The 10,927-nt window shown below is 41.2% G+C and overlaps 2 protein-coding genes across 2 annotated transcripts; both read left to right on the forward strand.

The window, feature by feature from the left end:
- The first annotated feature begins 1,526 nt into the window (after positions 1-1,526).
- LOC133708217 (disease resistance-like protein CSA1) lies at positions 1,527-3,470 on the forward strand. The gene is made up of 3 exons (XM_062133679.1): positions 1,527-2,531; positions 2,710-2,850; positions 3,202-3,470. Exons 1-2 carry the CDS (start codon positions 1,610-1,612, stop codon positions 2,715-2,717), a joined length of 930 nt encoding a protein of 309 aa, XP_061989663.1. The 5' UTR covers positions 1,527-1,609; the 3' UTR covers positions 2,718-2,850; positions 3,202-3,470.
- Positions 3,471-5,506: 2,036 nt separating this feature from the next.
- On the forward strand, positions 5,507-7,459 carry LOC133709623 (pentatricopeptide repeat-containing protein At4g39620, chloroplastic). The gene is made up of 2 exons (XM_062135421.1): positions 5,507-5,955; positions 6,139-7,459. Exons 1-2 carry the CDS (start codon positions 5,629-5,631, stop codon positions 7,252-7,254), a joined length of 1,443 nt encoding a protein of 480 aa, XP_061991405.1. The 5' UTR covers positions 5,507-5,628; the 3' UTR covers positions 7,255-7,459.
- Positions 7,460-10,927: the final 3,468 nt, after the last annotated feature.

The raw sequence follows: 10,927 nt of genomic DNA on the forward strand, positions 1-10,927 counted from the left end.
CAACCTCGGTTGCGAGGATCTCTCCATCTTTACGGAGACCAGCCATGTCAGCCGTTGTTTGCTTCGTATGGTTCGCAATGGCCTCTATTATTCCTTTCTGGCGCTGGTTCTGCTCTTCTGCGATACCTGAAGCATGGGCCATCAAAGCATTCTCAGTCTGTGTTTGCTGCTTAGTTTCCTCCGCTTGTTGGGAAATACGCTGGTTTATCTCGCGTATGACCTGGTCGGCTCTCGCATTATCCCTCGCAAGGTCAGCAGCTATCTTCTTGCTGTGGTTCTCGATGTTCTCCAGAATAATTGCGAACGCGACCTCGGAGGAGGCCCCTTCTGGGATAGGCTTCGGAACGAAAGCCTCTCTTTGCACACTCGTCGCTGTGTTGGAGCTAGCGACAGTGTCAACCGGCTCGCTGGCCTGGTTGTTAGTGACAGTTTGACCCTCAGCAGCGGTCGGACGATTCTCTCCTTTTTCCGTCGACATCTCGGTTGGATGGGGATGAAGAGCGAATCTTTGAGTCACTTGTTGCTCAGAAAGACCACGACAATCCGCGCGAGAATGCGGCTTGTAACTGGAGGTCTTATGCTTTGGGCAGTTAGCGTAAACCTTTTGGTAAGGGTTTTCGCTTGACTTCCCAATGGCTACCGTTCACGAAGAGACACTAGTTTGGTCCCACTGGGCGTGCCAAAATGTTTTGGCTCCAAAACCAGTTGGCTTGCAAACTGTCTCTTTTGAGCGAGTGATTGCGCAGGCGTGCCAGCACCGCGGAGTGCAGTCGTTGGGGTAGTCCCTTGACCTGACTTCTTCTTCAAGCGCTGTGGACGAGGAGAGCACCAACCTCGTCACAGGGTTCTTCTCTAGCCTTTCGGAAAAGGACTTTTGCCTTACGGATAAGGACTTTGGTTGTGGTCTCTTGCGTTCACCGAATCGATACTTAGTATTGTAGACTAAGCAGAGCAATCACTGGGAAGTTTGGAGAAAGCACGGGTTGCGCTAAAGCGTGACTTTAGCTTCGCTAGGTTGCGAGGGCGTTACCCTTGCTTCGCTGGCAGTAACGGTGGCGGTTGCGCTCGCAGTCGGCTCGCTGGGAGACTGGGACTGGAAGTACGGTCGCCGGGTTGGTCTGGTGATGCTGACAGTCGGCTATTGGAGAGACTAGGATTGGCGCACGGTCACCGGGTTTCAACAAGGTTGAAGGTTTGCTCCGGGGAGGCTTTGTAATCGCTAGGATTGATTGATATGAGAGAGGTCTTTAATCTGTCCTTGAAACCTGGTATATATACCTAGGGTTTCGACCGCTCCTTGTCGTAGAAGGATTATTGACTGGAGTTTCCTGGTCAATCTCTATTACTTGATTCCAATAGGACTTCGCTCTCCTCATGGATTCCGGAATAGGCGGAGTTGTAACCCAAAACCAAGTATGTTTATTTTTGGGCCGCAGGTATCGGCCCGCTGTGCTAGATCCACTGAAGGATATTGCCAAAATTACTTTTAGGCTCAAACAATGATTATTATTATTATGATGATGATGATGATGATGATGATGATTTAGTGTTTCCTTCACTACTTTACTTCGATGCGGCAGGATGCAAAATTTCAGACTCCGGTTTCCTTATGACAGTTGGTTGTGTCTTCACCTTAAGAAAGCTTGATCTTTCAGAAAGCAATTTTGTTAGTCTTCCCGCTTGCCTTGCCAAATTTATCAAGTTGGACGAGCTTTTCTTGAAAGGGTGCAAGAGGCTTCAAGAAGTTTCGGAGCTTCCACCATGTTTGAAACTGCTAGATGTGGGAGGTTGCGTATCATTGGAAAAAATTTCAAAGTTATCGAACTTTTTAACTTTTTTTTTTATAGATGGGGCCCAAAGGTTATCAAACATTTTGAAACATCAAAAATTGCAAATGTTTGAGTTGCTGGATTTGACCAATTGCTGGAGACTGTGTCACAATCTGGTTCAGGAGGCAGAGAAGAGAGGTTTGTTAGTGAATGATAATAATCATCATGTGAAGGCTGATCTTTTCTCTCTTTTACTCTCTTCTCAAAAGTCTCCATTCAGTGTTCTATTTCCAGGAAGTCCTGAATTTCTAAAGTGGTTCCCCTGTCAAGAGGATTTCAAAGGGTCCCGACCGTTTGAATTTCATATTCAAGTCCTTGGTAATTTCACATGGCAGAACACAGGATTGGCTCTATGTGTTGCTTGCAACGAATTTATATATTGGGATTTCAAAATTCGTATCAATGAAGAAATAATGTGGAGTGAATTTGGTACTCCTTCCGAATTGAACGGAGCCTACTATACTGGTGGGGCTCGTATATGGCTGCACTATATTCCGTTCAATAGGATGTCTTCTACGCGTTCGTCTGGTTATAGGCGTCCGCTGCCACCTTTTGAATGTCGAGTTACTATTTATGAAACAAGAATCTCACGTAACCATGTTCCCTTGAAAATAAACTGCGGAATTTACCTGGTGATGCCACCAAATGAAGAGTGTATGAAATTATGCCATGCACAAAACTTCACGGATAGACTCGAAGCAGGTCTCTTTCTTTTCATTGTGGAGATTTAATTTTTAGTTTTATATATATCGATTATGGTATTTTCTCAATTAGGACTTGAGTTGACTGCTGGATAGTGTAGAATTGATTATGCAGTACTTTTTTCATTGTTATTGAACTATTGGTGCTGGTTGATAAATTTTTCCTGTATTCAAAACAGAGAACTAACTTGATGATGAACTCTATTCAAGTGACGACTATGTTGATGAACTCGAATTAAGTGACTCTGACAGCAAGTTGGCAACTAGCTCTAGAGAAGAAGGGCCATCAGGACTCAGGAGAGGCCGAAGTCTTTAATTGGGTTAGTTCTTCAAATTCTTCACCATTCTGAATTTTGTATACGGTTAAGAATTTTTTTTCTTTTTTTTGGGTGATAAACGTATCATTCCGAATGTGTACGTATGTGTTTGTATGTATAACCTATGCTTTGTCATGTATGAATGTTCTTTTATAGTCACTGACATGAACTGTCATCAATTTTTCGGCAACAGATCCAAACCAGTACGTTACGTTCCTCTAAAAAGAAAAGGAGCTGTTTTTCATCACCTTGTTTCAATATTCCATAGATTGTCTGCGTTATGTTTTGGATTTAATTGATAGGCCTGATACTTGCTTCTAATCATGTAATTAATGAAACTTTTCCCAATTGCAGGAAGGCTGGTTACTAGATTGCTGATGCTGATGGACCAAGTGTTGTCAATGAGATCTGTAGCATCACTGCGCTTGCTTTAATGCATCACTGGAATGACTAGAGGAAAGTGAAGGCACTAATTCTATGACTTGCTGGATAACGGTGAAGAAATCAATCTTATTGATGACGTGAGATGTTAAACTGCTATATTAGCCCATCATGAATTTATGCACCATTTCTTTTTCTTTTTTTTGAAGACAATTATGCACATTTCAAGTTTCAACAGTGTTGTTTTGTTCAGAAATTGTTGTTTTGTTCAGAAATTATTGTTGTGTGCTTCGTTGTGATTTTACTCAACTTGAGAATTCCAAGGACCTTAAATATGTTAAAGGAGACTGTTTCCCCTGTAACGAGCTAATAAGGATGAATCCAATTGGATGACTAATCATATACTTCTCCATATTAATTATATCCATAAGCTTTATAACCATATTGATTGCTGACTTCATGAGATTCATTTGAGGTTCCACTGCGTTATGTGCCTAAACTGATAGAGTCAAGACCTTAAATATGTTAAAGGAGACTGTTTCCCCTATAACAGGCTAATAAGGATAAATCCAACTGGATGACTAATCATATACTTCTCCATATTAATTATATCCATAAACTTTATAACCATGCATATTGATTGCTGACTTCATGAGATTCATTTGAGGTTCCATTGCGTTCTGTGCCTAAACTGATAGAGTCAAAACTTAAGACAACTGAAGAAACATCAGATGGGGTACTTTGATCATCAGTTGCACCTCTAATTCTCCTCCCATAAACAATCTTCTCTTGAGCACCATGATCAGCTGTTCTAGCTCCGTGGTCTTCGTCTTAGGTGGCATGATCAAAAATACTTTCACATGTAAATTGGTTCAATCCATCATCCATAGAAGATTGTCCATGTTCATATCATTTTCACCTCCACCATCTGTTCCGCTTCCATCATCTTCATCATCATCAAAACTATCTGGAGTTGCTGTACCACCCAACGCATCATCACTATCTGAATTATCTCCAGGGTTTTTAACAACTGCTTCAGATGATTCATATGATTGCATCTTATTTTTTTACACTCTTGTGCGGATCATAACTCAATAGTCTGTTCTCCTCGTCTAAAACTTTCATATAATTGAGGCCGATCCAATATAATTGAGAAAGATGAAGTGAGTGAGTTACTTTTTGTAACATGACTCCATCAAGTTTTATTTTATTTATTTTTTGCTAAAATTGCTCCATCATGAATTCTCCTTAATTAGCCAGATTCGTCTCGAGGGAATTTCTCCTCACCCGGATTCCACTCCTCACTCGGATTTCCATCAAAGGAAATACTTCTCACCTAGATTCGCTTTGAGGAGACATATTCGCTTTGAGATTTCTTCTCACCCATATTCGTCTTGAGGAGATATCTCATCACACAGATTTGCATTTAGGGAATTACTTCTCACCTAGATATGCTTTGAGAGAATTTCTCCTCACCAGATTCGCTTGAGCGGATTTCGCTTCACCCAAATCTGTCTTTAGAGTTTTTACTTCGAGATATTTTTCCCAAACACGTTAATTTGCCTCTTTATTAAGCCATATCCTCAATAGAAACCATTGTTAAAATTTTACACCCCCACATAAGCTCCATATATTCCATAATATATGTTTATTTATTAATAACTAGGTTTTTTTTTTTTCTATTTTTTGTTTTTTTTTTCCATTAGATTTTACAGATTTTTTTTTTTCATTTTATCGAGATATATCCGAAATATCTTATATATAAAGAATATTTGATGATATCGGAGAAATTTCGCAAAAACGGTGGAAGATAATATTTTTCCCCTTATGATATATCAGTCCCTCCAAAAATGGAGATATCGGAGCATAAGATGTTACCTCTCATAGTGAGAATTGCTTTTAGCTTGAGTCAATGATGCCAGAACCGCCAATTGAGGGTATAAAGTTAGTTTGAGATTGCTGTGATTTAAAAAGAAAAAAAAAAAAAAACTGTTGCTGCTGTGTTGTGAGAATAATTAGCTGTGAATTAAAGCAGCTTCTACTGCTGCTAGTGACTAATAATTTTAAATTAAAATTTCTTTTTATTTATTTACCAAACACAATAAAATATAAAATTTCAGATAAAAACTGATTTTTTTTTTTTAAAAGCCAACCAATCCCGAACGAACCCTAAATTACAATGGTTGATTTAATAAAACAAAACAAAATAAAATAAAAGGTAAAACTGGGTGGTTAAAGTGTAGATATGGTCCATCTGTCTCCGTGTTTATTATTCCTCTCATCTTGTTTCCCAACCCAAGGACTCCATTGACGGCATTTGAGAGCATAAACCCAACCCACCCGAATCACAACATGCTCCTCCTCCTCCTCTCAATCTAACTCAAACCCATAACAATTATAATGCCCCTAAATCTCTTACCCAACTCTCTCCACTCCTCCACTTTCCCCCCATTTCCCAACAACTCGACTCACCACCCATGCCTTCCGCTTCAGAAGCAGCCTCTTCGGGTCTCCTGCATTTCGACCCGCTTCAGAAGAAAACCCGGCACCCGGAAGTCCGACAACTCGGAGGCCCATGAGACGGTTCGTATGCTCATCCGAAGCTTCAGCGACAAGGAGCCCCTGGTGAAGTCTCTCAACAAGTACGTTAAGATTGTCAGGACCGAGCACTGCTTTCTTCTCTTTGAAGAGCTCGGCAAGTCTGACAAATGGCTTCAGTGCCTAGAGGTACTTCAATTCTTCTTCTTCTTCGAAACTGCTCAATGTTTTTCTCTGCAACTGGGCTTTTCAATTATAGTTGAAATATGCGGTTAATTTGAAGTATGGCATGTTATGTACAATGTAAGCATTTTGTAGCAGCAATTATGATAAGGATTGGAATGTAGCTTCACTTACCTAACCCGCAATCAGGTGTTCAGATGGATGCAAAAACAGCGCTGGTATGTTGCGGATAATGGTGTTTATTCAAAACTGATCTCGGTTATGGGAAAGAAGGGACAAACACGGATGGCTATGTGGTTGTTCTCTGAGATGCGGAATAGTGGGTGCCGCCCTGATACTTCTGTTTATAATGCACTCATCTCGGCCCACCTTAACAGCAAGGACAAAGGGAAGGCGTTGGAGAAAGCGCTCGTGTACTTTAACAAGATGAAGGGAATGGAAAGGTGTCAGCCGAATATTGTCACGTACAATATTCTCTTGAGAGCTTTTGCGCAGAGTCGAAATGTAGAAAAAGTCAGTTCTTTGTTTAAAGATCTTGATGAGAGCATAGCTTCCCCTGATATCTATACGTACAATGGTGTAATGGATGCGTATGGGAAAAATGGGATGATCAGAGATATGGAATCTGTGCTTTCTCGCATGAAAAGTAATCAATGCAAGCCCGATACCATCACCTTCAACCTGTTGATTGATTCATACGGGAAGAAGCAGCAATTTGACAAGATGGAACAGGTATTTAAGAGCTTACTCCATTCCAAGGAGAGACCAACTCTCCCTACATTTAATTCAATGATCATAAATTATGGGAAGGCGAGGCTTAAAGAGCAAGCGGAATCTGTGTTTAAGAAGATGATTGACATGAAATACTCTCCTAGCTTCATTACATATGAGAGTCTTATCATGATGTACGGCTACTGTGACTCTGTTTCAAAAGCTAGGGAGATATTTGATGGGGTGGCTGAATCTGGACAGGAGATGAAGGTGTCAACGTTTAATGTGATGCTTGATGTATACTGCAGGAATGGTTTGCCCATGGAAGCAGATAAGCTTTTGCTGAGTGCAAATAGTATTGGGATACGCCCAAATGTATCTACGTATAAACTTCTGTACAAGGCTTACACTAAAGCTAACATGAAGGAGCTTCTAGACAAATTGCTAAAGTCCATGGACAAAGATGGTATTGTCCCTAATAAGAGGTTCTTTCTAGAGGCTTTGGGAGCATTTTTGTCTTCAACAGGGAGTCCAGAGTCTGGGAGTGCCTCAACAGGTTTGAGCAGGCCACAGGATGAGGTGCTGAAAATTTAGGTGCAGATAGATGGGTAACAACTTATTTTGTATGTTCTCTGAACAAAGAACAGTTAGCATGTTAAACACCATTTCGGGCATCAGCAACAGATTAGTTTGTACATCACAGAGTTACCTAGTCCTATAGTATGAGGTATTTTCTCTGATTGTATCTTGTATAATGCCATTCATTTTTTGGTTTTGGCAAAGAAGTTTCCATTCTGCATCTACAATGTGTATGACACTATATAACTACCTATTTGCAAGTTTCAAAATGATCTGTTACGGTAAAACATATTGTTGGCATATTAAACACTGGGAATCAAAAATATGTGAATGTATCTCGGATATTTTCACTTCTGTATGAATTTGAAGGAGATAATGTCATGAATTGACACTATTATTAATAGTATTATTATTATATATATCTAGATTAGGCTAAGCTTATTTGGTGAAAATTATTGCATGAAAGCTTTGTTAAATCTCTGATTGTCGAGGGCCTATAACAATGTTAGATCTAGTGACTGGTATTTACCAATATCTGATTGCTGGGTTTCTCCAATATCAGTATTATCAGTTTTTGTTGGTATTTGCAGTCAAAAGTCATATTTTTTTATTCCAACTTGGTATTCCACTTTTGTACCAAATGCATGATATCGGTATTCCACTTTTGTACCAAATGCATGATATCATTAACATTTTGTAATCTACTGCAATTCAATGTACTCCAATCTGGGCAAGTCCATGCTGTAATTATCTACCGTATGCATCTAATCTTCACCGTAATCACATTATTTCCCATGCAAATTGTGGTTTCTGTGGGAGTGGCAGTGAAACCATTGTGGTTGTGGAAGTGTAAAGCAGGAAGTCAGTGTGGAAAGAGGAAGGGATAATTGTTTAGCTTTACAGCATGGTGGATATGGAGATTACATAATCTGCGTCTGCATGGAGGTTTTTACTCAGAACCCTGAGGAGGTATTCATCTAAGTAAAAATGTTTCTTTGACCAAGCACGAGATGCATGATGTGGTCTCCTTCAGCTAATGGTTTTGCAAAATTGCATGTTGACGGAGCTCTTTGCAAAAAAGGCCGGAAAGTATGATGTGGGCGGTGTGGTAAGAGATGATGGGGGGCATTTTTTGGGGGCAAGTAACAGTTTCAATGGATTATGGTAGCCAAGAGCAGTGAGAGCCTCTCTTTGCTGCAGGGGTTATACTTCTGTTGAAACCTTAGTATCACTAATCTTGAAGTGATGCTCTCGGTATATGATAACAAGAGGACGTCGGTGCAGGATGATTAATGGATGAGATAAGTAGTTTGAGTCCACCAAGCTTAAAAAAACTAACCCAAAGAGAGAGTGAGGAACGCGCCCCACGCGCGAAGAAAAAGAGAAACCTTCGACAGTGTGATTCTCTCCCGGCCGAACGTGGTCGGCGTTTCTGCCGCTGCGTTCCGGCCCGGGAGGGGATGTTTATGGTGAGTTGCGGCGGGCCTTCAAGGCTGAGGCATGGTCCCGGGAAGGGAGGTGGTTCTTTGATCTCGGGTGGGGAAGTCAGATCTCGATCGGGCTTTCTCGGTTTGAGGTCGACGGAGGTTGTGGAGCAGCGACGCGAGGGTGCTTTCCAGAGATCTATGCTGTGGAGGATGAGATCGTTCTGGTTGAGGTCGGCTGCAGGGTGGTGGGTTTGTCTGCGACGGCGGCGTAAGGATGCGGCGACGCAGCGTGGTGGTGCGTGGTGGGGTGCGAGTTGCCGGCGGCAGATTTGGGCGTCACGGCTTGTGTTGGCCCGGGGCGGTGCTTGGCGACGGCATCGTGACAGCGGAGCGCTTCGACAGAAAGCTTGGTGGGATGCGGCGCTGTTTCCGTTGGGGAAGGGGTGGTTGGACCGGGCCTCGGTTTTAGGGCCTTGCTGTTTGGACCGGAGACGGCCTAGTTCTTTGTTTTTCGTTGTGTTTGTTAGTTGGGCCTGGACCTGGGCTATCTGGTATTCGGCCCCGGTCCAGTGTTACATTTATGCTTTATTGTATTGCTTTTTATTTTCAATAAGTCCCTATCGAGTGCAGGTAGGAGGTTGTGGGCTTGGTCCCGGTAAGTGCACTCTATGTGCCTGGTCTGCTCTAAATTGGTGGCGAGTTCCTTGCATTGGCAAATGGTCGCATCTTTTTAGTAGCAGTAATGTGTCTGCTCTAGGTTGGCAGCGAGTTCCTTGCTTGGTCAAATGGTCGCTACCGCCTAGTGGCAGGGTGAAACTTAGTGTTGCTGGATGTTTTGTCCAGTGGCAACATGAAGGGAAAGCTGTACGTATGGAAATTATGCTAAACTGTAATCGAGTTGCAGATCAAGTTATCTTTCCGTTGTGTCACCGCTGTGTGACTTATGTCAAAGCAAATAGAGACGCCAGAGCGCTCTTTGCTAGTTGGTGCTTATTTGGATACATGTTTGTAGTCGAGGCTCCTGTTACTATCTCAGGAAGTTCTCTTGATGTAATTTGTTATCTGGGGTTTAGGTTTCATGTCCCCCCCATGTATTCCGTTGTTTCACTAATCAAGGTTTGAGGGCAGCCGCACCGGCCCTTTCAAAAAAAAAAAAAAAAGTAGTTTGAGTCCAACATGTGAGTGACTGCAATTCTTTAGCATACATTTTGGGTCAATTTGCAATAGTTTAAGTTTCAAATTATTCTTGGTTGCCTGGTCTTATGAGGTGATTCAAAATGATTGTACTCCAATTTTATATTATTTTTTAATTAAATTTGATGTATTCTCTGAAGAAGAAAAAAAATCTCCAAGGGAAGTGTCAAAGGAACTGTATTATCCCAAAGTTGGTTCCTTGTATTATCCCAAAGTTAGAATTGGTTTAGAGAAGCAACAGAATCCGCAACAAAATTTGCCATTCTAAATATGTGCTTCCAAGAAAATTCCTAGAGAGTGGTGGATGTCACAGATGATTGTGTAAATAAGCCAAACAATGGCACATAATCCGAAAAAAAGATTCGATAGGCAGACATAGATAGAATAGTGGCTGAATGAGCTACTACTCCAGGGCCGGGAGCAACTCGGGTATGGCCCCTCCCCAAAGGATGTTTATCACAAACTGGGGTTCGAATCAGAGACCTCCAACTCTCCTGCCTTTTCTGTTTACCCTGTTTTATGTTTACATATACATCGATCTATTTCATGTATTGATTGTCTGGTGGTTTCTTTTGTATGTTGTTAGTTGCATTGTGTGGTTACAATAGTCAGACAGCAATCTAATTTCATGTATGGTGATGGAATTTTCAGGAAATTAAGAGCAAAAAGGAAAATATCTAAATTATTATTGCAAAATGAGCAATTATCTAAATTATTCAATTCCACAGTACATGATACTAGACTTGTAGGTTTTTTCGATCTTTCATTTTTTTGGCGAAAATGACACTAGACTAGTTGCATTCCCAGTTTGTTCTCAGAATAATCTCAGCTATGACACTAGACTAGTTGCATTCCCAGTTGCATTCCCTGGTTTGTTTTGGTGCAATATGAAGGTTAATTAACGAGAGTGCAGAAAAGTTATAGATATAGGGGAGGATAGTGCAAGACAACAAATTAAGCCTATCGATATAAATACATGTTAATATTTTCAATTGGCCTAATAAATAAGTGATAGTAACTCTTAGAAGCCTGTTAGCATTTGGACCAGAAAACTATGTCCTGAATCA

The sequence above is a fragment of the Rosa rugosa genome, chromosome 5 (assembly GCF_958449725.1).
Source record: "Rosa rugosa chromosome 5, drRosRugo1.1, whole genome shotgun sequence".
NCBI lineage: Eukaryota > Viridiplantae > Streptophyta > Magnoliopsida > Rosales > Rosaceae > Rosa > Rosa rugosa.

What these genes read in the sequence shown, in the direction of transcription:
- LOC133709623 (XM_062135421.1), top strand. Translation starts at nt 5,629, where the DNA reads ATGCCCCTAAATCTCTTACCCAACTCTCTCCACTCCTCCACTTTCCCC. An exon ending in AATGGCTTCAGTGCCTAGAG is followed by an intron (nt 5,956 to 6,138) that starts GTACTTCAATTC and finishes ACCCGCAATCAG; the next exon opens with GTGTTCAGATGGATGCAAAA.
- LOC133708217 (XM_062133679.1), top strand. Translation starts at nt 1,610, where the DNA reads ATGACAGTTGGTTGTGTCTTCACCTTAAGAAAGCTTGATCTTTCAGAA.